The following is a 26,933-nucleotide window of genomic DNA, read 5'->3' as shown; positions in this document are numbered from 1 at the left end:
CCCAATGTCTGTATCGCGTTACACCCTAATCTAGGGAAAACCCTAGATTATTGCTGTTAAGCTCCTCCTTTTTATGGCCCCTGCTGCCTGAAAGCATGTTTCTCTAATAAACCACTGAGTACATACTGAGGAGTGCTTTTCAGTGAGCTGCAAGAAGACTCTGTGCTGCAACAGGAGATGCCAGTTTAGTAATCCTCTGCTACAAAGCATCTTTTTTCACATCTACTTTGTATATGTGAATGGAGACAGCAATATGGCACTCGATTACAAGGACACTAATCAAAATGAAGAGTTGCTTACAGCATTCGCTATGCAAGGTGAGTGTGTGAGAGAGAGAGAGAGTGGAAAGTGCAGCAAACTATGTGATCGTGGTCCTAAACTGTCTGGAAATATTGAGAATGTGGAGCAAAGCACCAAAGCCATTCTCTCTCCATAAATTATCAGTTACCAGGGTAATCTATATTTGTGGGCAGGATGGAAATCCCAAAATGGCCTGGATATAGCAACCATGTACTGAATGTAAACCTTCACTAAGAAGGGTGAGTACTGATTAGGACACTGACCAGATTTGATTAAAATGAAGTATAGTAGGAACATCTACCAAAACAGAGCTGCTTATGCTCTTTCATCTGCAATGGCTGAAGCTTGTGTGTGGGTGAATCATGAATCACATGAATCATCGAGACTAGTGAGCAAAATGAGGCTTTGGAGCAGGGGTCGTCAGTTATTTTTTGGCAAGGTCCAAATTTCTTGGTCAAGATATAGTCAAGGTCCAGACTCCAGAGAAAATAATAATAATGAGTAAATAAAAAGATTTTTGTGGTCCGTTCAAAAGCATCTGGCGGTCTGGATTTGGCCCGCAGTCTGCCTATTTACTTACCCCTGCTTTGGAGTCTCTTCTCCTTTCAGTAAATACGAGCAACTCTTGTTAAAGTGGTAGAGCAAATCCCACCTGTTGAATGCATATCTTGCTAAGAAGATGGTGAATATTTGTCATTTGATAAGGAAGCTTTTCTGATTCTGTCTTGCTCAGAAACACAATTTGTAATTTACATAGCAATAAGTTCAGAGTTCCCAAAAAACCAATACAAAACAGAATAAAAGTACTGACTGCAGCAAATTATTAATAATTTCTGTCAGGAAGTGAATAATTAGCTAATATTTTTGTCAAAGGTACTTTAAAGGCTTTTAAACAAGAGAGGTTAAATGAGAGCTCTGCTTTTCTCTGAACTTGCCTTTGAAAATATGCCTGGCATGATGTGTCCTAAGCAGGTATAGTGTGTCAGGGAAAAGAAAAATGTCTTTGGGCTGCAAATTGTCTTTTCCCTGTTTTCCTGTTGGGGGTTGTTTTTTGTGGGGGGGTCCGTTGTACAGGGATGTGCTACAGACATTATTATATCTTAATGATTCCTAGTGATTTGTCGTGTGTAATGTACATGGTGGGTTGCAGACTAGATGTTTTTTTTGTGTGTGTACATACATCGGAGGCATAGGAGCACTTGTGTATTTCATATGATCATAGGATCATTGGAAACGATATATGCATTGTTCAATCCATAAGTATGTATTGTGACAAAGTTCCTGCTCTACCTTGGTGGGTCTTGCACTTACTGGCGGATTTGCTCGCCTTGGAGCTTCACGGCAGCCCTTAGCTTGGCTGTTTTTCTGAAGACACAGTCCTGGTTGACTCCTCCTGTGTCTGACTAGGAGTTGGGAGGATTTGGGGGGAACCCGGGCCCGCCCTCTACTCAGGGGTCCAGCCCAGGGCCCTGTGGAATGCAGCTGTCTAGAGTGCCTCCTGGAACAGCTGTGCAACAGCTACAGCTCCCTGGGCTACTTCCCTATGGCCTCCTCCCAACACCTTCTTTATGCTCCCCATAGGAGCTTCCTTCTGGTGTCTGATAATGCTTGTACACCTCAGTCCTCCAACAGTCCGCGTTCTCACTCTCAGCTCCTACTGCCTCTTGCTCCCAACTCCTCACACGCGCACCAAAAACTGAAGTGAGCTCCTTTTTAACCCAGGTGCCCTGATTAGCCTGCCTTAATTGATTCTAGCAGCTTCTTGATTGGCTGCAGGTGTTCTAATCAACCTGTCTGTCTTAATTGTTTCCAGAAGGTTCCTGATTGTTCTGGAACCTTCCCTGTTACCTTACCCAGGGAAAAGGGACCTACTTCACCTGGGGCTAATATATCTGCCTTCTATTACTCTCCTGTAGCCATCTGGCCCAACCCTGTCACAGTATGTAAATAACTCTGTACATAAATAAAGAAATGTATAACTTCGAAAACATAACTCATGCTAGCTGACATGCTTGTGGAAGCCTAGTTATATTTGAACTAGAAGTCGTGGAGGTATAAGGAGACAAGCAAGGAGGAATAAAGCACATAATAAGATCACAGGAAGATACATACGCTATATATCCAGTATTGAGAGAACTAAGACTAGAATGAACACACACACACAAGCATATACATGTAATAGAAACTGAAAGAGCAGTAGGGGCCGGGGGTAAATGCCTGCTGAGCTACTTGGGTGAAAAATGTTTGATTTACGGGGTTGGTTTGTTTCACTTTTTAGGAAAGCGTTTTAGAAAACAATTCAGTGCAACTTTGTTCTTCTCTTTGCTATTCTTTCCTTTTCTCCTCTCTTTTGCAACTCACTGCATAATTACTCCTTTCGGACTGAATACCAGATCTGCTTTACTCCAACCCTGTGTCACAATTAAGTATGAGGCCCAGAATGGACATAGTCTATATTCTATATGTGTATATTTTGATTTATTAAAAAAATATTAGTTTAAAGCCCCTTACATAATCAAATCAAGCAATGGCCAACTTCCTTGAGGAAAGGGGATATGACTGCTAATAGAAAAAAAAATACCATTTGCAAGGAGTAGTTTCAGCACAGGTTCACAGAAATATATGTCTGATGGAAAAGTTTCATGGCTCTATTAAACTTTTATTGCTACTTTAATTGTTTTGTGACTTCATGACTTCGGATCATGAAAGCTATAAATGGAAAAGCTCTGGTGAGTTGAAGCCACCACCTATACCCAACCCCTCCAAGTGCAGGGCATAGTTCCCCTGTTGGTGGTTGTATCACATAAGCTGATACTTTAAAAACGTAATTCATTACTGTTTGTAAAGAGCTGTAGGATCCTTTGGAAGGTTTTTAGAAGTGTGAAGTTATGATTTTATATATAAAATGCATGCATTAACAATAGTAACTGAAAAACAAATTCACACTCATCTGTTTTCTTAAATTCTAATTCTTTTGCTCTCTTCCTCTCTCTTGCCCTTTTTTCTGTCTTTCATTTTCTGCTATCCTAGCTCTTGGTGAACTTCCCCCCTCCTCTTTGGCTGGATCTCAGAAATTTGCACAAGGTAATTTAGGTTTCTTTCCCATTTTCATATTTTTCTTGTAAGGACAGGAGATAGCAGATGCTGGTACTTCACGTTTTTGATGTTCTGTTTTGATCCTCGTTATCATTGATTCCTCCTTAGTCTTTAGAAGTTCTTCCTGACTCAACCCTGTGCTTAAAGTATTTTGAAAGTGCAGTTTCACTTCTCAGTAATACTTACTATTTGTAATAGTTTTCAACAACATCTAAAAGCTCATTAAGACATTAGCTTTCCGAAGAAGAAATGGTTACCATTCCAATGAGTTTGCACTAGTAGACAATCTGGAGGTGCAAATGATGCGTGTTTTCCTCTTATCCCATGTAACCTTAGGGCTTGATCCTGTAAACACATGCATTATGGGACTTGCATGAATTAGTCCCAGCAATCTTCGTGCCCTAAGGCTTGTCTGTCTTCCTGCTTGTAACTACCACACAGTCACCTTGATTTCTTTGTGTTTCAAGGGTAAAGCCCACAGACATTCTCAGCCATATGGGGTGTGCAAGACTGCCCCCTCCCACAATCAACTGCAGTGCAAACCAGATAATTCAATAATTTGGCTTCATCCAGAAAATTGACTTTCCCCCACTTACCTCAGTAAGGACCAAATTCTGAGAGGTTCTGGCAGAACTCCCTCAACTTCAGCTGACTTAACTGGGAATTGCACCTCCCTGGATCAAGCTTCATATGTGTTGCCTCAAATGGGTTTCCTCAAACTTTCCAGTGCTTCCTAAGCTAAATATTCTTAGCCTGCTTGTTAATCCTCTCAAAGATCCCTGTGTTGCATACTGGTTAGGTAATCTATGCAAGTTTTAGATCTACCCCCACTTGTATTCTTCTTGTATATAAACTACTGCAGTGAATGTTTCTGGGTTTGGTTTTCAGTTCTCGGCACAGACAGAGTGGAGCAGATGACGAAAACCTACAATGACATTGACATGGTCACACATCTGTTAGCTGAGGTACAGTTATCTCCACTTACTGTTGTATTAATTTGTAGTGAACTAACCGTACATTTGGATACAAGCTTTCGTTCACCCACCTGTCTGCATTGTTTCTCCAATGAGTATCCGTTGTCACTTAGAGGGAGAAAAGGAAATGCCTCTTGCCTTTCAGCTGTTAGACACAATAGCACAGGACACATCAAACAGCGGGGCATGGGGCATGAGAGCGCCCAGTGAACTGCACCAGCTGAGAAACAAAATAACTTAGCAAAATCGTGCAAACCTAGTGGGAGCCCATGACGAGGAGGAGGAAGGTAGCAACTTGCTCCTTCCCTTCTCTTCTTTCTGCTACCTCTACTCTGTCCCCTTCATACCTCTCCCATTCCCAGAAGTATGCTCTACTCTAAGGGAAGCTGTGCTTCAAAGACTGTGGAGCTGGTGCTTACAGCTCTTTAAAATGATGCCTCAATAGTGACTGTAAAGTCCCCACATCAAACTACCCAGGACCACAATAAAAAATTCCAGCACCCAAAATTAATTCTTTTTTTTACTGTGCCCCAGTTCTCTGATGTTGCAAAGGATTGTGGGAATAGATGAGTCATGTCAAGAAACCAGTGTGTATTCTAGATCCCAAATGGTTAAAGTTTGAGAAACACTGCACTGGCATGTATTGCTGCAGTAGTTCACTGTCAGTGCAGTTTGAAATGAGTTGGGGGCACACCCTGTATTATTTGGCCTTTGTGAATGAGGCAGAAGCATATTAAATTAATTAGGCTGAATTTAAATTTAGGTTGAATTTAAATATAGCCTGATCAAAAATAAAGATTTTTTTCCTGGTATTTGTGAGCAGCGGGATCGGGACCTGGAGCTAGCAGCTCGGATTGGACAAGCCCTTCTGAAGCGGAACCATGCCCTCACAGAACAAAATGAAGTGCTAGAAGAACAACTGGGACAAGCCTTTGACCAAGTGAGTGATTTTTAAAGCAGAGAGATGAGGGATATGTAGGGTAAAGGGTTTTTGTTTTTGTTTTTTTACTGTGTAGAGGCAGGTATTTGCATTTACTCTACAGCCATAGGGGGATCCTTAAAAAAACAAACAAAAAACGTATTTACCTAAACTGAAGTATTCCAGTCAAGTGCATCATTCCAATATCCAACTATGAAAATTCAGTACAGTGGTCATTAAGGGGAATGTGATATGTTGGTTTTGTAAATATAATACATCACACTTAGAATAGTTTTCAAGGAAGTTGAGCTGATCATAATGGTCCCCTCTGATCTTATTATTTCTGAATCGAAGAAACTCAGTGTATGTTTATAAACAATGAGTTCAGTTTCCTACACCCTTGTGAAGTAGGAGGTATTATTCCCATTTTACAGATGACGAAACAGCCAAAGAGATGAAGTGACTTGCTCAGGATCGCAGAAGAAGTCTGTAGCATGAGACCTGGAATCTCTTCCAGATTCTGCCTCCATCTTATGCTTTAAACACAAGCACATCTTTCTTTCCTTGTTTATTCAGTCTCGTGTTACCTTTTTTTTCCACTGTTGCTCAAATCCGTCTCACGTGCTGCCATCTCAACAGAGGAACTAATGAAGGATGAAATTGTTACCAAAGTATGACACTTACCAGGGATACCCAGGGCTGTGAGGCACCTTGCTGCCACCAGCCCTTAGTGTGAAGAGGCCTTGTTTGTGCCTCCCTGCGGCCAGCTCCCCAACTCCTCTGGCCATTGGCAGCACCGGCACTTGCGTCTAGGCCTGGCAGGCCCCCATGTTGCTCTACAGTTCATCGTTTGATAGTATATGTCAAAATATACAAGGCAAATAGCCTTAAATCAAACCCTAACAAGTTCTGAAGCAGCATTTTCTTTCTTTGCATTTGTCTGTACCTTTTGATCATCATCAATGGGAAATATTTTTCTTGGTTCATCTGGGTGCGCTGAAATCATCAGTCAACGCTTAAGTTACAAATAAAAATTGATCCCGCCAAGCCCACTTATAAAACAAATAGTTACTCACATTCTAGAGGCTTGACTTAATTAACAAGATACTCCCATATCTTGTGGAATATTGCTCACCCAGAATCCTTGCAGCATTTACAGACAGGCTGACTGTGACCATCCTTTCATAAGACAAAGACGCTGTTAGCTTGCATCCTTGGTGATTGATTCTGTGTGTTTCTTCATACCCGCAGATTCAACCCTAACAATTTCCTGTCTTTAGTCATAAACAGGACACCCCCTGCTGTTTTGTTTTCTCCTGTGAATTTCCTCTCAAAGATTTTGCAATCTTTTCTCCTGCCTGTGGCTCAGTATAAAAATAGACCTGCATTGTGAGGCATATGCGACCAGACAGGTAGATAAGTGTCTGTAAGCTCCAACCTGAAAGGAACATGTCCAAACTGTGTCACCTCCTGGTAACCTGCCTTAACTCTGAAACCTTAAGAACATAATTTTCAGTATAGATACATAACTCCTTAAATATTATCTATTCATATATGTATTTTAATGATTATGATGACCAATGGACTACTGGGTCTCCGTAGAGATCTCACTTGCCATCTTTTGGTGAGCTATTATGCATATACCTCACCCATGGGATCTCTGTAAAATCCTGTGCACCCCCTGTGTCCACTGATAGTTGGCACTAAGAGGTTGTTGGGTCATGCAAAGGATTATAAACTGTATCAAAAACATTTTCCCCTTGTTGATGTGACCAGTGCATCCCAGGGCCAGATTTTTCAGTGAAATGGGCACAACTGCAAGCACAGATCAGCATACAGATACCAAATATGTGTTCACAACTGACCATATGTATGTTCAAAGACTTAGTTTGTGTATTCACATCAGGTATTTGTACCCAAACTTGGAAGTGCGAGGTTGCACACACCTAACTTCAAAGATATGACCAAGGGGCGGTGGAACAGGGGAGGCCGGGGGGCCAAAGGGCCATGGCCCTCCCACTTTTTTTGAAAGTGGACGGGCCTGGTCTCCTATCTCTCCTCTTCACCCTGAGGCCCCACAGGCCAGGCCAGAAGCTGGAACCCATCCCGGGCTCCCCAGCAAGGCTCCAGCTTCTGGCTTTCATCATATTAGAGTTCATTATAGTTATGTTCCCCTGGCTTTTCGTACATAAATTCTTAGTTCCAGTCTCTTATGACATCATAATTTCACTACCTCTATAGCAGCATAGTCTTCAAAGCTAGACAAAACCTGAATTTCAAGCATAAAAATAAATAAAAATCTTGTCATAATATTTGGGGTTGTTTTTACCTCAGTTTAAACTGGACCAAGTTTTGTACCAAGAATTCAGAAGCTACATAATATAATACTTTACAATGTTAGGTATATTTTTTGTAAACAAATTATCTTTTTAAACATAGGTTAACCAGCTGCAGCATGAACTATCGAAGAAAGATGAGTTGCTTCGTATTGTTTCAATTGCTTCTGAGGAAAGTGAGACAGACTCCAGCTGCTCTACACCACTTCGGTTCAATGACTCCTTCAACCTGTCGCATGGTCTTTTGCAGCTGGATGTCTTGCAAGACAAACTCAGGGAACTGGAGGAGGAAAACCTGGCTCTCCGATCAAAGGTACGCTTCATTTTTAGTATGTGCCATGTAAAGTTGCAGGACAGTGTTATAAAAATCCAGCTTCCATGCTCACTGGAGTGATTTCTGTACCTGAGGACTGTAAATACACCATCCCACCCCAGGTCTGCATTCTTCACACTTGGCACTTTACTCTTAGTTGTCTTTAAAGTTCTGTAATATACAGTGTGCAGAGACAATGCTCAGTAACACGGCAGAAGCCAGATGCCCTCACTCCCCCTCTTCCTCCCCCCCCTCCCCCCACTATTGGCAGGCACAGGTCATCTCTGCCAGTGTGCAAGGTTGCTACATCCAACTGTTCCCAAATTCCCTGTGGTATGTGATATAATACAGGTTCACCTTTAACTACCCACCCAAATGACATGGGCCTGCAGGACTTGCTGATTTGTATGATCCAATATTGTGTGATGGTTTGTTCTTCTGGTAATACCGTTGAGCTGACATCTGACTATGTAGTTACTGTTTGTCAGTCTGTATTCTAGATCAGGAAATTACAGTTTGAAGCCCCAGTAATGCACAGATTTGTGCACGTGTTTCACTTTATGCACATGAGTGATCCCATTCACTTAAATGGGAATATTCTTATCCTTAATTTTTTGCACATGTATACAATTTTTTCAGGATCAAAGCCCAATTTTTAAGAAAAAATATAATGAACTTGGGGTTAGTAGAACTAGAGGATGGGGGTTCAGGAAAAGGATCATGGAATTGCTTAGGTTTGTGATGCTCAGTTAAGGGTTATATACTTTTGTTTTGGTGTGCTCCATTATCACTGGCGTGAGCAAAGGATCTTGTTTTACCCCTAGGGCTGTAGTTCCCAACAGCTTTTGCACCCGAAAACCTAGTCAGGTCACAGAATTTAAGGCCTGGGGCGTGTGGGAACTGGGTCTTCTTGCAGGCCTTATTTTTCTCCTTTATATGACTTCCCCTTCATGTACTTAAGCCCTTGTCAATCACCAATATTATCTACAAACCTCTCAACTCATTATGAAAGTTGTCATTAATTTCAGATTTAAAATTAGCTCTGTGCCATAGAAACCTATTGCTCTCCCGTAAATTAGTCGCATTAGAAATGTTGAATCATGAAACCAAAATTAACTCAATCCCACCTCCTTTAAAGCAGTCTCTTCTGCTGTCTGGGATTCCCTTCCTGTGGAATGTCTCAAATTTTAAAAGTCCCTGTCAAACTACTGGACTTTGGCAGATGGAGTCCCTGTGATTCTTTGAATAGCTTAGGGAGACAAAGAACATTTACAGGATTTAAACCAACATCATATCTTTGGCAGTACATAGCATGATTTTTAAAATTCCAAGTTGACCCAACCCCTCCATTTAAAATATTAAATCCTTTTAAGAAGTCCTGTGTCAGTACGGGGCTGAAGTTGCATGTATTTTGGAACTGAAATCTTGGTCCCGTGCTGTAAGCACCATGGTGGAGGAAAGAGGGGAGAAAAGTCTTCTCCTTTCCTCTAGCCACCTTGTCCCCTGCCTCTTGCCACCTCCTTTTCCCAGACTACTTTGCTTGACTAACAATTGGAGGAAACAGAAGAAGAGCCTTTTGTTGTTTGTGAGAGAGCGATTTGTATTCCACCCGCACTGCTAGGGCATTCTCTTTCTGATTGTCGCTCTGCTCCCTGCAGTATAAGTGTTATGGGTAGCTTGTCATTTCCAAGGTGTGCACCTCAGTGTGTTGCAGCAGCCGAGACAGTGGTGCCCACATCACCAATAAAAATCCGAGGGCATAGGGTTTTCCAGCTTGACTTTTGGGGAGCTTTCTTCTCATGGGTCAGCAGGTTTGGCCTTCCAGGTGTCGTCCTCTGGAAGCCGTATTCAGTTTGCAGACTTGTTGGTCATGCTGTCCTCTCCTCTCACCCTGCCCCTCAGGCCTGCTGGGGGTGCCAGAGCTGTGAGCCAACTGTGTGTTGGAATCTGCCACACTTCTCTTTTTTTAAGAGTAGGGTTTTGGTACATTTCCAAGCCCTGTTCCATTCTAGCAGACATGGGTAGATTGATGAGAGAGTCACAGCCCTAGGCTGGGGGAAGCTGCAGTTGCAAGGAAAAGTCCTGCTCTTGTCTATGTGGAAGCATGCCTAGTGAAGACAGAAACATCTGGGATTTTAGCTATGATTAGGGTTACAATACCTCCAGGTTTTCCTGGACATGACCTCTTTTTTTATCCTCCGACCCGGTCTGCACTTAACAGTAGATCGGTGCAGCTGTAATCAATGCAGTGGGTGTCGACCCGCTAAATCAATTTTAAAGCACTCTCCAGTCAATTCTGGTAATCCACCGCTCCAAGAAGAGTAAGGGAGGTTGACGGCAGAGCATCTCCCATCGATGCAGCGTGGTGTAGACACCAGGGCAAGTCGACCTAAGCTACGTCAACTCCAGTTACGTTATTCACGTAACTGGAGTAGCGTAACTTAGGTCGACTTACCACTGAAATATAGACAAGCCCTCTGACTGGGCAGATTTTTCAAATCAGAGGAAATGTCTGGGAAAACAGTCTCTGCGCCCTGCATCCACAGCTGCTGGATTCTGCCCAGCCCGGCCCACCAGGTAAGTAGAGCCACTAAGTGCCTCTCTGCCTGCCCCTCCATGAGGTCTCAGAGCCCTGCTGGGAGGGGTGACAAGGCCAGACCCTGGCTCCCTGCCCTGGGGAGGGGAAGAGGCCTTCAGGGAGGCGCTGGCTGACACTGCATCCCTGGCCTGCACCTGCCACCATGACAGGTAGTGCAACACTGCCCATGACCTCGAGTGCGAGGCCACAGGTACTCCTTCCAACACCCCCCCCAAATACCCCATCCCGGTACACACACCCTTCCAGCACCCCCCAAATACTCCCTCTCAGTACATGCCTCCCCCTCCAGTTCCCCCACTCCCATCCCTGGCAGTGTCCTCTGTTTGGGAACTTGAAATGTGGTAACCCTAGCTGCGATGCTCTAGCACAGGGGTGGTTAACCTGCACCTGAGAAGGAGCCAGAATTTACCAATGTACATTGCCAAGAGCCACAGTAATACGCTAGCAGCCCCCCAGCAGCTCCCCTGCACCTGCCAGCAGCCCTGCTGATCAGCACCTCCCCCCTCTTTCCCCATGTCTCTTGGGGGAGGGGAAGGAGCCAGGGCATGGCAGGCTCAGGGAAGGGTGCAGGAAGGAGCGGGGGGTCTTGCGGGAAGGGGTGAAGTAGGGGCAGGGCCTGTGATAGAGTTAGGGGTTGAGCAATGAGCACCCCCCCACCCCCGGCAAGTTGGAAAGTTGGAGCCTGTAGCTCCAGCCCCGGAGTTGGTGTCTATACGAGGAGCCGCACATTAACTTCTGAAGAGCCGCGTGCAGCTCTGGATCCACAGGTTGGCCACCGCTGCTCTAGCAAGTCACAGCTAAGAGTGTGTGAACTGTGATTTTTTTCAAAGGTTTGTGTCTTGGTCAAATATGATCTGACTTTCACAGGGATGGCAAAAGGCCACCACCACCCACTGCTACATTTCAAGCCCCTAGTCCTAAGCATGGGGGCACTAAAGCTTCCCTAACCTCCTTCTCGGAAATGGCTGGACTATTTTTGCTAAATTTTTCTATTAAATAAATAAACAGCTTGAGGCAGACACCTGGCACTGAAATTTTCAGCCCAAACAGTTAAAATTTGGCCAAGTTATAAGCAAATGGAAATGTTCTTATAATGGGGGAAGTGTCAGGCAACTATAGTAATAAATGGTGCAATGAACCCAGCCTATAATAAAAATATGGCACTTAAAAGATAGGTTAAATTTTTGCCCTGCCATTTTGCCTGGGCCCTTTTAACTGAGGCTTTTCTGTAGTTTTATTCTTATGTAATTTCACCTTTGTCTATTGTAAATATCCTCAGGCATATTGAGCTCCTTGTTAGTTGGCCTGATTTCATGAGAAACGCCAAGATCTATTTATAGTTCATGTGATTATGTTATGTGGAAGTGCTTTTATCTGCAGTTCCCTTTCTCTGAAATAGAAATTACTTGTAATTTCTGTGGGTAAAATGTTTTCTGATGGAAGTATAATTTTTAAGTTGATGTTGTGTCTCTAATTTTCTTGAAGGCTTGTCATCTAAAGACAGAAACCATTACATATGAAGTGAAAGAGCAGGAGCTGGTCAGTGACTGTGTCAAAGAGCTCCGTGAGTATCAAGTTTGTATCTCATAGTAGAAGCAGGGAAAAGGTATTTGATTACCTCGTGCTTAGAATATTTTGGCTATCTCCAGGTTCAGATATGAGTTTCAGAAATCTCCATGAACAGTTTTTCGAGTCTAGCTACTTGACCAGTTCAGAATGATGATTCTGTGTACAAGCACTTATTTCTTTCAACTTCACTATGGCACTGAGCTTTGGTTTGGAGACCAAAGTATAGCTGTGCAAAAGATAAAAATAGATATTTGCTAAAAATTGAATGCCTCTTGCAGACCTGAGCTCTTAAAAAAGAAAACTAAGCTTAGTGCTCATGAGAGCTGCCAGACAGATTTTCAGTCTCCCTAGATATCAATGTACAGGACACATCTGTGATTCTGAATAGTAAATGACACCTGTTCTTGGGAGTATTAAACTGATCAATATACAGGCTTTTGGATATACCCATTCTAAATGTTCATAGCTCCATGAACACACATGAACTCCCTCTGATATAAATGCATAATAGAGTACTAAAATCAGCTGCATTTGCAGTAAAATCTCTACAAAAATGCTTACATTCCTTTGCACTTACTTGCAGATATGCAAGTACCCTTGTACAATGCAGATAAACACTCTGATGCAGTTGGGAGTGATATTAACTTTCTTTGGTAATTGGGTAATATGGCAGTTTAAACTGTTATCTGTATTTATTTGATCTATGCTTCTTCCTATATTCTCTAGAAAGATGGGCTTATCTTGTGAGACTCTTATTTTGCATAATCCCTATAAAGAACTCTGCCTTGTTGCCAGCTTTTATTTTGGATAGCAGTCAAGTGTTCTGGATTAATGCCCATCTGATTGTCTTAATTGCTTTATTGTATCCTCCTAGAAACTGTGTAACCTCAGCCAGTAGAGGTTGTTGATTCTGTCTTACATACCACTTCACTGTACCACCAATAAGAGGGATGTAACTCTTGTTTAACTTTATAGAATCCAAAGGTGTGTTAGGCACTTCAGAAACCTATAAAATGGATCTTGCGCCCAAAGAGTTTGTAGTCTACGTAGATGACACACAGAAAAAAAAAGGGGGGAAACACACTACAAAGTTTTTCCTATTTTGCATCTTTTCAACTCTTTCTAGTATATTATTTTTACCCCTAATTTTAAACATAAACTTATCTCCAAACAGCATAGATTTACTGTTATCCCCTTATCTGTTGTAATTTGCCATAAAAATGAATCATGTAACCAAGGTTATAGAAATCCTTATATACAATTAGATAAAAGGAGTACTTGTGGCACCTTAGAGACTAACAAATTTATTAGAGCATACGCTTTCGTGAGCTACAGCTCACTTCATCAGATACATAGAATGGAACCATACAATTAAATGTATCTTGCCTCATGTCCCTGTTACAAGGCTAACTGCATCTCTGTCCCCTTTCTGGTTTCTGGTTATTAAAGATCACCCCCATGTTTTATTTCAAGCTCGCATGGGCTGAGCAGGGTTGGGTTTCTCATTCACTGGTTATTGCACCTTTTTAAAGACCCATTTGAGAGTTTAAAGGGTGTGAGCTATGCCCTTTAATGAAGGAGTTGGTAGAAGTTATGAACTATGAACTTCATCTTTATGAACTTTATCTACAGTGATAAAAAAGGTGTGTTTTACCTTTGGCATAACTAATATGCGTTAGCTGTTCCGCTGTAAAAATATAATGGAGACAAGGCACTTTGGTTTTACTGCAAGGTAAACTGGGTGAAGTCAACTACAGATGGCATGAGATTAACCACAGACATTCAGGGCTCTTGTGTGCTTTTCACCATATTGACAATTCAGAGCTCCTACTGTTGTACATCCTGAATTGATTCTTTAGGAATTTCACTGTCCTTTGACGACTACAGTGTTCACCTTTGCCAAGGGTGTGTCAGGGAATGCTGTGTGCTGAATGTATATTTTACTCTGTTTTTAGGGGAAACACATGCTCAAATTGCCAGAATGACAGAAGAGTTATCAGGAAAGAGTGAAGAGTTGACTCATTATCAGGAAGAGATCTCAACCCTCTTGTCTCAGATTGTTGATCTTCAGCATAAACTCAAAGAGGTATGTGCATGCAGTAGGGCAAGGGGAGGCTGAGGGACAGGCTGCTGTTTTCAGAGTGTGGTTGGTTCAGAGGATGCTCTGGAGAGGAACAACTTTCTGTTTGGTAAAAAAGGAAGAAATAATCTGAACACGCTATTTGCTTTGCTTTTTGTACCTACAGCATGTGATTGAAAAAGAGGAGCTGAAACTTCACCTACAAGCTTCCAAAGATGCCCAGAGACAGCTGACAGGAGAGGTATTGGGGGCTTCTATTTATCCATTTGAAATAGGGTGAGGAAAAAAGGAGCCAGGTGGAGGGAAAGGGGAACAAGGATTTTTTTTTTTTTTTTTTTTGTTAACTTCCTGGTGGGTAGAGGGTGAAGGAAAAGAACAGAGTATTTCTAATAATTCATCCTGACTGTGTTTACAATCCACGTGAGTCTCAAGGCAAGTAAGGTATATATGGAGAGAAATCTTACTGCTCCAGAAAGTTCTGAGCAGTGGTGAGCTGGAGCCGGTTCGCGCAAACCAGTTTTTAAATTTTGAATCCGGTTTAGAACCGGTTGTTAAAGAATACAAAGGAACCAGATAGTGTGCTGTGAAGCAACTAGAAAGCTTTTGAATGCTGTAACAAGAAAACACTTAAGCACATGGTTAACTTTAGGCAATTTTTACTGATCTGGCGGCGCTCCGGGTCTTCGGCGGCACTTCAGCAGCAGGTCCTTCAGTGCCGCCGAAGACCCGGAGCGAATGAAGGAACCGGTTCTTCAGCTTTTGGCAGCTCATCACTGGTTATGAGGAATGTGAATGTGCACAGTTCTAGGCTGGGTTGCAGCTTGCTAATTTTTAGGGAAATGCTCTTTGATCTGTTCTTTGTACAGATAATTACTGCATTGCAACAATATTCATCTGTATGGATTTATCCTGGTGTAAATTCCATTGGTTATTGTAGTACTGTCTTTGCTTCTGTTGCGGACTGCTGGCTGCATTAATGACCACTGTTTTTTATTGCAGCTGCATGAGTTACAGGATCGGAATGCAGAATGTCTAGGGTTGTTGCATGAATTACAAGAAGAAGTGAAGGAGCTGCGCAGCAGAGCCAGCCCTGCTGCACATCTCTGCCGCCCCCAGTCATGTGGGGCATTTCCTTTGGTAATGAATCTTGAGCTTTCTCTTAGCATGGTGTATCCATACTGTTACACTGTAGGGCTGTAATACTATCAACAGTCTTTAGTAACATGGAATTACAAGGGCAAAACCAGAGTTGCTTGTTCTTATGAGTAGAATGCCAAAGAAAACAATCCTAGAGCTGTCAGAGGGATGGATTAGATGAGCTAATCTTTTCTATTTCTGATTTCTAAGATCAGAAGTGATCTTTTAACCTCTCCACATTTGGGCCGTTTATTCACTATAAAGAGATTTTTAAAATGTACTCTGCATGTTTGTTCTACACTTCCCTTTCCTTACCACCTATCACAAACATGTCACCTTTCTTTCTTTCTTCTCAGAAGTTGATCCCAGTTTTATGTCATGCTGATCACTATAAAATCCAAATGCCTTTCAAGGTTTTTAATTTTTCAACCAGTATCTTATGAACTCAGTCTCTCCACACCTAAATAGTTTAGAGATTAGACTGCTAGCATGTTCTGTCAGTGGAAGTCCCAAAGAAACGTGCTATGGATTGAACTTTTAAATGGCTGTTCTGCTACAAACAGCATGGCAGATTTCAGTAGTTTTTGTGTGGGAAATTCAAGAAATAAGTTCAGCTGGTAAATTTCCCCAAGGCCTTAGTAGCTTGACAGCTTCTCTTTTTTTTAAAAAAAAAAAACCCGTTCCTGAAAGTAATCACCCTTTTATAATGCACTGCGTTGCTGTGATTTTATCTTCATTATATACTTCCCTGCAATCTCCTTGTTATGAAATTGGTGCTGAACACCAATAGAAATGCATTGCCTTGACATGGTTGTAAATGACCAGTGGAAAACTTAGATTGCAAATGTTGGTTTCTTTTAGATTAATCTTTTTGGGGACCTGTGTCTTTGGCCAGGTCTACATTAGAAACTTGTGTCAGTATAGTAATATCAGTTAGGTAGGTGATTTAATATTTCTCTGGTGACACTTTTATACTGGCGAAAGCCCTGGTATAGATGCAGTTATACTGCGTAAAATTGTTTTTTTCCATTACAGCTTATTTTGCTTGGGGAACCAATGTGAAGTATGCGTGCAAAAGCACTTTTATGCTAGTATAAACCACATATCCCCTAGGAGAGTATGCTAGTATAGCTATGCCAGCAAACGTTTTCTAGTGTGCGCCTGACCTTTATCTGTGTCCTTTAGGTCGCTATGTAGTGACACTAAATAATAATAATAATGGAGCAGAACATGAGTTTTTTACTGGGTGTCAATTGCCAAACTTGCGGAGGAAAGCATTTGAATGTCAGTTTTATTTTATTTGATTGATTTGTTCCCTACAGAATTCCCTTGCAGCAGAGATTGAGGGGACAATGCGAATGGAGCTGATTCAGGATGAAGAATCTGCTCCCGGTAAACAAAAGTAAGTTCAGCTTTCACCTTCCCACACGCATCCTCTCTTAACTTTTGCTAGACGTGCCAATGCCAGGGCTAAGACTAATGTCAATGAGGATTGAGTAATTGCTGGGAGCGGGTGAATCTAGATATTCTGTGCCTTATGGAAAGGTTCAGTGTAGTTCAATAAAAAAAATCACCCTTCTAGTGTTGAGTTTGTCAATAATCTTAGGGAATTTAGTACAGTATGTATACTCCTCCTATTGAGTTCTCTGGGATGGTTAAAAAAAAAATCTACTCAAAGGATATTATTCCTGAATTCTGTAGGTTTTTAAACTAATTTCTGTATTACTACATTGGTTTCATCCCTATTAAATTCTGTGGCAATTTTCTATAAGGGAAACTAGAACTGAAGAGAAATTATATCAGTTCCCAGTATCTTGAAGGCCTTTTCCTGGAGCTTTTATTCAGGAGTAAGGGCTGCAGGGTCTGATCCTAAAACATTTTATTGACCTTGAAAGTTCCTGTGTGGTATTAATGCCACCTCCTCTTGTTCTTTTAAGCCCATACAGGGTGGTTGTTCCAGCAGGAGAGAGCATGCCCCTCAGCAACTTCATCACTCAGACAATTTCCATTCTTTCCAGGCTCGGATTCCTTACTGTTTACTAGACTTGTATAGCCTAGTAGAAGTCGTGTGATCGCCTGAAACTTTTTTTCTGTATCCTACCCAAAATACGTTCAAGAATGTTATTGGTCATTGGTCAGTTCCTTGCTATAAGGGTGAAAAAGGGATTGTGTATATTTATTCTCTCTCTTTCTCAGGGTTCAGCAGAAAAGGGTGTTTGATTCATAGGTATTAAGGTCAGAAGGGACCATTATGATCATCTAGTCTGACCTCCTGCACAATGCAGGCCACAGAATCTCTCTCACCCACCCACTCCTACAAAAAACCTCTCACCTATATCTGAGCTATTGAAGTCCTCAAATCGTGGTTTAAAGACTTCAAGGAACAGAGAATCCTCCAGCAAGTGACCCATGCCCCATGCTACAGAGGAAGGTGAAAAACCTCCAGGGCCTCTTCCAATCTGCCCTGGAGGAAAATTCCTTCCCGACCCCAAATATGGCGATCAGCTAAACCCTGAGCATGTGGGCAAGATTCACCAACCGGATACCCAGGAAAGAATTATCTGTAGTAACTCAGATCCCACCCCATCTAACATCCCAACACAGGCCATTGGGCCTATTTACCATGAATATTTAATTACCAAAACCATGTTATCCCATCATACCATCTCCTCCATAAACTTATCGAGTTTAATCTTAAAGCCAGAAAGGTCTTTTGCCCACACTGCTTCCCTCGGAAGGCTATTCCAAAACTTCACTCCTCTGATGGTTAGAAATCTTCATCTAATTTCAAGTCTAAACTTCCCGATGGCCAGTTTATATCCATTTGTTCTTGTGTCCACGTTGGTACTGAGCTTAAATAATTCCTCTCCCTCTCCGGTATTTATCCCTCTGATATATTTATAGAGAGCAATCATATCTCCCCTTAGCCGTCTTTTAGTTAGGCTAAACAAGCTAAGCTCCTTGAGTCTCCTTTCATAAGACAAGTTTTCCATTCCTTGGATCATCCTAGTAGCCCTTCTCTGTACCTGTTCCAGTTTGAATTCATCCTTCTTAAACATGGGAGACCAGAACTGCACACAGTATTCCAGATGAGGTCTCACCAGTGCCTTGTATAACGGTACTAAAACCTCCTTATCTCTACTGGAAATACCTCACCTGATGCATCCCAAGACCGCATTAGCTTTTTTCACGGCCATATCACATTGGCGGCTCATAGTCATCCTATGATCAACCAATACTCCAAGGTCCTTCTCCTCCGTTACTTCTAATTGATGCATCCCCAGCTTATAACTAAAATTCTTGTTATTAATTCCTAAATGCATAACCTTACACTTCTCACTATTCAATTTCATCCTATTACTATTACTCCAGTTTACAAGGTCATCCATATCCTCCTGTATGATATCCCAGTCTCTCTCTAAATAGGCAATACCTCCCATCTTTGTATCATGTACAAACCTTATTAGCACACTCCCACTTTTTTTGCTGAGGTCAGTAATAAAAAGATTAAATAAGATTGGTCCCAAAACTGATCCCTGAGGAACTCCACTGATAACCTCCCTCCAACCTGACAGTTCACCTTTCAATAGGACCCGCTGTAGTCTCCCTGTTAACCATTTCCTTATCCACCTTTCAATTTTCATATTGATCCCCATCTTTTCCAATTTAACTAATAATTCCTCATGTGGCACGGTATCAAACGCCTTCCTGAAATCAAGGTAAATTCGATCCACTGCGTTTCCTTTGTCTAAAAAATCTGTTACTTTCTCAAAGAAGGAGATCAGGTTGGTTTGGCACAATCTACCTTTTGTAAAACCATGTTGTATTTTGTCCCATTTACCATTGACTTCAATGTCCTTAACTACTTTCTCCTTCAAAATTTTTTCCAAGACCTTGCATACTACAGATGTCAAACTAACAGGCCTGTAGTTACCCAGATCACTTTTTTTTTTTTTCCATTTCTTAAAAATAGGAGCTATGTTAGCAATTCTCCAAACAACCCCTGAGTTTACAGATTCATTAAAAATTCTTGCTAATGGGCTTGCAATTTCATTTGCCAATTCCTTTAATATTCTTGGATGAAGATTATCTGAGCCCCCCGATTTAGTCCCATTAATCTGTTCGAGTTTCGCTTCTACCTCAGATATGGTAATATCTACCTCCATATCCTTATTCCCATTTGTCATGCTACCAATTATCCCTAAAATCCTCATTAGCCTTATTAAAGACTGAGGCAAAGTATTTGTTTAGATATTGGGCCATGCCTAGATTATCCTTGACCTCCACTCCATCCTCAGGGTTTAGCGGTCCAACTTCTTCTTTCTTTGTTTTCTTCTTATTTATATGGCTGTAGAACCTTTTACTGTTGGTTTTAATTCCCTTTGCAAGGTCCAACTGTACTTGACTTTTAGCCTGTCCCACTTTATCCCCACATGTTCTGACCTCAATAAGGTAGCTTTCCTTGCTGATCCCTCCCATCTTCCACTCCCTGTATGCTTTCTGCTTTTTCTTAATCACCTCTCTGAGATGCTTGCTCATCCAGCTTGGTCTACAACTCCTGCCTATGAATTTTTTTCCCCTTTCTTGGGATGCAGGCTTCCGATAGCTTCTGTAGCTTTGATTTAAAGTAATCCCAAGCCTCTTCTGCCTTTAGATCCATAAATTCTTCAGTCCAATTCACTTCCCTAACTAATTTCCTTGATTTTTGAAAGTTAGCCCTTTTGAAATCAAAAACCCTAGTTGCAGATTAATTGTAGAAGTCTTGTGATCGCCTGAAACTTTTTTTCTGTATCCTACCCAAAACACTTTCGAGAACATTATTGGTCATTGGTCAGTTCCTTGCTATAAGGATGAAAAAGGGATTGTGTATATTTATTCTCTCTCCCTTTCTCAGGGTTCTGCAGAAACGGGTGTTTGATACTGTCAAGGTTGCTAATGTTACACGTGGTCGCTCTTCTTCATTTCCTGCCCAACTACTAATCCCTGGATCTAATCGTTCAAGTGTTATCATGACTGCAAAGCCCTTTCAGTCTGGCCTACAACAAGTGGAGAGCAAGGCACATCTGAACCAGAGGAGCAGCTCCAAGGAAATCTCAAAGTAGGAGACTCAGCATATTAGTGTGGTTTTAGGTTACTTGTATTAATGGTAGGTGGTCTGTATGCATGCATAGGAATTATCATTCTCGGTGTCGAACTATAATCTTGTTGCTCTCATCAAAACTCGAGGAGATAGCTCTCTCTCACCAGCTGCCATGGCAAGTTAGGGCTCAGCTTTTTCACCTTTGCAATGTGATTGAGACTATTTCCCTTATTCTCTTAAGTGCTAAATGTTCTAACTTCCCAATGTCACCCCATGGGATATTGTGAACCCAGGCTTCCCCCACTGATGACATGATTTAATACTAAACCTGCTCATGCTATCCACACCTATTGTGCTGACAAGTCATATATGTCTGTGACATTGTGCATCAAGGTTGAAGGGGGAGAGATTACATGGCGCATATAAGGCAGAAGAGGATGAATGTTAGCAAGCAAATAATACAAAGAATTATAAACATCCTTATGTAGTAAATTCAGTGACTGCAGAGAAAAAGCAAGCAAACAGGATATCTTATACACTGGTTGTCTTTGTTCCTAAATAATGAAGCTGTGAGATGCTGCCTCCAGACAAATTTGTCTGCAGATTTTTAGTCTGAAACCTTGCCAGATATTGTGATACTGACTACACCAATTAAATAGAAGTCTTTAAAACAACTTCATCTTTTTTTCCTCATCCCAAAACTAAATCCAATCTGGGCCCCTGTTTACTAAAGTAATGTTTAGTCTTTAAACTTTTAGTTTTAATTCCCCATTCTGATTTCATGTTCCCCCAAGGGACAACCAAAAGCTGGGCCAGCCTGGAACCCCTGGAGACAATGATTTAGCTACAGCTCTGCACACACTTCATCTCCGTCAGCAAAACTACCTGAGTGAAAAGCGGTTCTTTGAGGAGGAATGGGAGCGTAAAATGCATTTGCTGGCTGACCAGAAAGAAGAGGCTGGTGGCTGTTGCACACCAGTAGGGAGTTGTCTGTCCGTGGGTGGAAACTCAGAATTCACTGACTTCTCTGGGGGCTCTCCCTGCCTCCGTTTGCTCCTGCCAGAAAAATTACAAATTGTTAAACCTCTCGAAGGTAAGGGTAAGAGAATAATCTGCCTTCTCTCTCTAGCAGAAGGAAATGTCATGCTTTGCTTATGATGGAATCAGTGTATTTGATAATTAAATCAGTGTTTCCCTGGGAATGGGTTGGTATTCAAGAATCAGAAGCCCTTGGAGAAAGAGACATTTTTTTTTAAAGCCAATTATCTGCTAGCTTGGTGGTAACACAGTGTACTTCAGAGTAAGAGACCCAAATGTAGGAGCAAACTTGTTTCAGTACTAGGCTTTCCTGTTTAACTCTCTGAATCTCTTGCTCTAAATTCTTCTCATGTACCATGATGACAGTCCCAGGTGGTCAGGTTGTTTTGGTATTGTGTTCTGGCCACTCTTTATGATTCAGTAGAATGGAACAGAAACATCCCCTTCCACCTTTTTTTGCCTCATCAGGATCTCAGACTCTGTTCCACTGGCAGCAGCTTGCTCAACCCAACTTAGGTACCATCCTCGATCCACGGCCAGGTGTTGTCACAAAAGGCTTTACCCCATTACCTGAGGATGCCATCTACCACATCTCTGACTTGGAGGAAGAGGAGGAAGAAGGGGAAGGAGGTATAACATTTCAAGTGCAACAAGCCTTTCTGGAGGAAGGGACATGTGCAGTGCCAAAGCCAGAGGCAGGGATCTTCCTGCCACCTCTTACTTCAGCAACAGTGCCACTCGCTGGTAAGAATCATGGACGTTTATGGTTTCACTTTTCATATATTTATTACTGTGTGGTTTATATGTCACTCTTGGTGCTTCCTTATGATGCTGCTTTTTTCATTGCCGTATAAGGTTGTGCATTACCCCTGTCAGATTTTAAAGCAAAGGAGAGGTATGTCAGGTCAGTTCTTGGATGGGGGATCTCCAGGAACATCAAGGTTTTGCAGGATTCAGAAGGTGGCATTCTCCCTCTAAGCGCGTGCTGTTCTGGAGCATACTGCTGCTGGAAAAGCTGGTTTTGGATGTGACCAAAAACTGAATTCTTAACCAAGTACGTTCGTCAAAGGAAAACTCCTATGTTCTTGTATCAAAAACAATTGACATTTTCTTATTTAAAGTAACAAAAATACTGATAAAAAAATTAAAACATTCCATGGCAACTCCCATTTCCTGCTAGAAGACATGAAAGAGAAATTCAGACAGGAAGAAATTTAAACTTCACTAAACTTGGTTGAGGAAAGTACTGTATTTTTGAAGACTGAATTTAGTTATGTTTCAAAATAATGATTCATTGAGAAATAAGGTTGTGGTAAAGGAATAAAACTTCTGATTTCTCCCTCAATGTTGGTATGAGGAGATACATTTGCCTGCAGCAGGTGTGTCCTCGGTCAGTGATTTCTGTACAATAGCTTGCTGGTAGACTAAGAAATATGAGATTTCTGAATTAAGAAGTCTGGATTTGTCTCTGGGAAATTTAAAGGCAAACTTCTTTGCAGAGCTCCATTCTATACTTAATTGGGGAGGTAACCTGTTGGGAGTCTTTTCATCCAAGTACCAGAAGACAGCAGTCACACAATGTTAACTAAGCACACTTCAGTAAAAAGGAGATAATCATTTCTTGTGCTCTCCATCTTCAGAGCACTTGACAAACAACTACTTGTTCTTGCCACACCAGTGAGGTATAGAAGTATTTCTCTCCCCTGTTTTACTCAGGAGAAAACTAAGACACAGAGAGACTTGATGTGTCCTGTGTCATGGGAGGAGTCTGCATCATTGTGTGGAATGAATCTAGAGTCCAGGATCAGTCCTGCGCTGAAAACACTAGATATAACACTCTTGCTAATGTCCAAGATATACACTCTAAAGAAGCAGAAACTCTAATACTGAGAAGTCTCAATTTCACTTCATCTTACACTGAAAAAAATTAAAGTGAGGAATGGAAAGTCTCTTAAAATAAAACTCTCTTTTTCAATTGAACATATTTATCTTTGTGGGATTCCCCTTCTTTAGTCTTTATTTAAACCCCACCAAAAAATCCTGGAATAATGATACCTTACCTTAATTAGTCCTTTTCTCTCGCTCTCTGTCCTCATTGGCTGTGTTTTTGTCTGCATTGCAGCCTCAAACCCAGGAAAGTGTCTCTCCTCCACAAACTCCACATTCACCTTCACTACCTGTAGGATCCTGCACCCCTCTGATGTCACTCAGGTTACCCCCAGGTAAGATGGTTGTTAACATTCAGAGTTATTGCACAGAATCAGTTGCTCCTGAGATATGGACCAGGTCTAGAAAAGAATGAAAGATGTATCTGGCCCTAGAGGAGCATTCAGGATTGATGTTCTTACTAGTCGTTTTAATTATAAAAGGCATTGCAAGAATGGATCGATTTCTCTCTCTCTCTTTCTCTCTCTCTCTCGCATACATATATCCCTAACCCCTTTAATTTCACCACACATTGGTTTCTATTGTGGAAATAACTTTAGGCCAGTAAATGGAAATATAACTTTATGCAGCATATAATCTACTGATGGGATTCTCTCTTGCAGGACATATTTGAGATCTATTCTGTGACTGGGTTTTTAAAAAGAACTAACTCATTTCATGTAGTTATCCAGCTACATAGCACCTATGTAGTTATCCAAACTAATATAGTGAAGGTGATCACATTTTATACTTCAGGATAGATGATGTAAGATGACCCTCTGTGCCATTTGGGTTCATGTATGACCTTACATAATTTGCCAGGAGCATTATTAGTTGGTTTTGTGTTGGATCTTGTGTTGGTTGGTGGTTTTCTCCTGAGGGGTAGGGTAGGAGTTTAGATGGATCAGTGGTCTGATCTGGTGTCAAATCCTACGGGAGCTCAGTATTCTGAGATTTTAGAATGTCATTGACCTCTTACCCGGAAGGCACTCTAAGTCTGGTCTGAAGCTTTCTCCCTATTCTTTCCAATAAACGGGTGCACCAGAAACCAGCACCCACCTTCCCAATTAAAACTAGATGCTGCTTCCTGAAGCACCGAGTTATTATAGTAGCAGAGAGAGGTGAGAGGTAATGATGACAATGTTTGTGCATTGGGGAAGGAAGATAAGGATTAAAAGGAGAGAATATGTGGGAGAGAGAAAAAAACTTGTACCGGACAGTGTTAATCCTCGGCTTTGTGAAATGAATCCTGTCAGTTGAAGCAGGAGCTCTACAAGATCCTGCAGTCTGCAGCTGTAGAGAATCAGGTTTGCAAATGCTTAGACCTTTAGCCTCCCTCCACCAATGTGTGTGTTTTGCAGCAGAGCAAATGTTTTGTGTGCTTTTGTAATTACGTTTCTATCAAATGTATCCAGATACTCCTAAATAGTAATTGGCTTTGGAAAGCTCTAGTTTATGGTGTTAATCTCTAGTTTCAGCGCCAAAGGCATTTAAAAGGTAAACTCTTCCAAGTTAAGACTTGACAAAGAAATGAGTTTAACATATACCATGACCTTTGCAATCAACCCCATACTTAAATATACTCTTAAAATTTTAAAGTAGTTCTTCTTCCATGATTATTCTAATGCACATAAAAGTGCTGGACTGTAATTATTCCTGTAATTTGGTTGTGTAGGATCCTGTAAAATTTGCTGCGTTTTCTATAAAAACGTTTCCCATCAACATATGTCAATATGGCACCGGCTTAACTTTTTTTTTCTAATGTTTTGTGTCCTGCAGTGTGGGATTTGCAAAGCAATGTTTTGTATTTCTAAATATTATAAAGGCTGAAGTTGTGAAAGTTGTAATGAATCTTGTTATATGCAGATACGGAATTTTTAATCTACTTTTTTTAATTTGAGCACAAGCCTTATTTTTAAAATGATTGTTGTTACCTTGCCCTGTGTTATATGAAAGTTTCCAGACTGAGAGCAAAGTACAGTAATAATAATATCCAGTGTGTGTGTTTTTGTTTGTTTTTTTCAGCTCCATGTACAGTCCATTGTCATTTGGAAGTAGTGGCAACAGTTCTGGCAATACAACGGTGAGCTCTCCAGCCATGTCCTGTAGGCTTAGTATTGGAGAATTCCTCGTCAACGGAAGAGACTCTTCCACCACCTTGAGCACCACCACCAGTCTGGCTAAACTCTTGCATGAACAAGGCATCTCTGCCAAAGTTTGTGATAACCGTATGCCAGGAAAGCTGCCTATTCTACAGCCCCTACGAACCCTTCCCGTTCCCTCCACTCCCCAAAATTCTCCCTCACACTCACCTTGTTCTTCCCCTCTGCCTTTTGATACTCGATCGCATCTCTCTGAAAACTTTCTGGCATCACGACCAGCTGAAACATTCTTGCAGGAGCGGTGTGGCCTGAAACCATCCCATAACCCTCCTAACCTAGACCAGCTGAAGATGAACCTGGTGGACAGGCTGAAGAGGTTGGGTATTGCCAGAGCAGTCAAACCCCCGGAGGCAGGGGACCATGTTAAAAATCAAAGGCCAGAAATTGGGCTGCGGAGACCGGACTCAGCTGTGTTTTTAAGTGCAGGTAGTAACCTGATGGGTGGACTGAGAAGAAACCAGAGTCTTCCAGTCATGATTGGGGCACTTGGAGCTCCATTTTGCACATCCTCATCAAAAATGGGTATCTTAAAGGAAGACTGAGTGGTTTCTAAGTAACAGACTTCTAGCAGAACAAATAATAGGTTAAGGCTGAACATGTGATACTGGTGTGGAATGGAGAGTTGCAGAAGGAATGTGCACGTTAAAGTGGAAAAAGAAAGGGAGATGGGGTGAGAGAGAGAGAGAGAAATTGCATGGAGTTGAGGAAGGAAGAAGAAAGAATTGGGAAGAGATCACAGGAGAGAAGAAACCAAAGCTAAATCTTGAGACCCTTTACACATCTGACTTCCTGGCTTAAATAAAAAGACAATAATAAATGCTTGTTAGTATCTTCTGCTTTCAAATGTATGTGTCTGGGGCAGTAAATGTCTTGTAGAATGCTCTGTCTCCCCCTCTCCACCATGATCATATTATTTTGCCAAATGTTAGCGGCCATATTGTACCACTGAAGGTATTAGTAAAAGGAACAAGGAATCTGTTCTTTACTGCACCAGAATAATTGGTCCAAATCCATCTCTGGAGTGAAGAACAAGCACAGGAACAACTCGGATTCCTTTGTTTTTTGCATTTCCAATTTAGAAATTAAACTGAACCTCTTCTTTTAAAAAAATATTTTGTATGTTAAGTTTTATACTTCTCATGGCATGTACAAATAAGAGTTGGGGTAGGATTTTTATTTTGGATGAGTGCAGCGGTGCTAGTGGAGTATCAACAGAATGACATTCCTCTCTGAACTCTCTGAAAGCTGTTGAAAGCACGTTGAGGAAAGTGCAATCAGTAGGAGTTAAGCAGAAGAAGATTTTATATTCTAGGGGAAAATTGTTTATTTCGAGCCACAAAACGTTTCCAAAGCATGCTATGCATATATTTTTAATAAAAGGAGGTTTGCTTGCACACACACACA

The 26,933-nt window shown here is 41.5% G+C and overlaps 1 protein-coding gene across 7 annotated transcripts in view; it reads left to right on the top strand.

Moving 5' to 3' along the window:
- The window catches only part of TRAK2 (trafficking kinesin protein 2), a 76,912-nt gene extending 50,273 nt beyond the window's left edge, over positions 1–26,639 (top strand). For 4 of the 7 annotated variants that reach the window (XM_075118070.1, XM_075118073.1, XM_048869637.2 and 1 more), the window contains 14 exons: positions 3,331–3,384; positions 4,285–4,361; positions 5,194–5,310; positions 7,729–7,938; positions 12,023–12,101; positions 14,062–14,192; positions 14,353–14,427; positions 15,186–15,323; positions 16,646–16,725; positions 20,218–20,421; positions 21,198–21,496; positions 21,910–22,185; positions 23,564–23,663; positions 25,393–26,639. In XM_075118070.1, the coding sequence (XP_074974171.1) occupies positions 3,331–3,384; positions 4,285–4,361; positions 5,194–5,310; positions 7,729–7,938; positions 12,023–12,101; positions 14,062–14,192; positions 14,353–14,427; positions 15,186–15,323; positions 16,646–16,725; positions 20,218–20,421; positions 21,198–21,496; positions 21,910–22,185; positions 23,564–23,663; positions 25,393–26,071 (2,519 nt within the window). In that variant the 3' untranslated portion in view covers positions 26,072–26,639. The remainder of the gene's footprint in view (positions 1–3,330; positions 3,385–4,284; positions 4,362–5,193; positions 5,311–7,728; positions 7,939–12,022; positions 12,102–14,061; positions 14,193–14,352; positions 14,428–15,185; positions 15,324–16,645; positions 16,726–20,217; positions 20,422–21,197; positions 21,497–21,909; positions 22,186–23,563; positions 23,664–25,392) is intronic. The other 3 variants (XM_075118072.1, XM_075118071.1, XM_048869644.2) reach the window with 1 other exon arrangement.
- Positions 26,640–26,933: the final 294 nt, after the last annotated feature.

Source organism: Caretta caretta, chromosome 11 (assembly GCF_965140235.1).
Source record: "Caretta caretta isolate rCarCar2 chromosome 11, rCarCar1.hap1, whole genome shotgun sequence".
NCBI classification, from domain to species: Eukaryota; Metazoa; Chordata; order Testudines; family Cheloniidae; genus Caretta; species Caretta caretta.
Note: the sequence above shows the minus strand (reverse complement) of the source record. Positions and strands in the feature narration are given on the sequence as shown.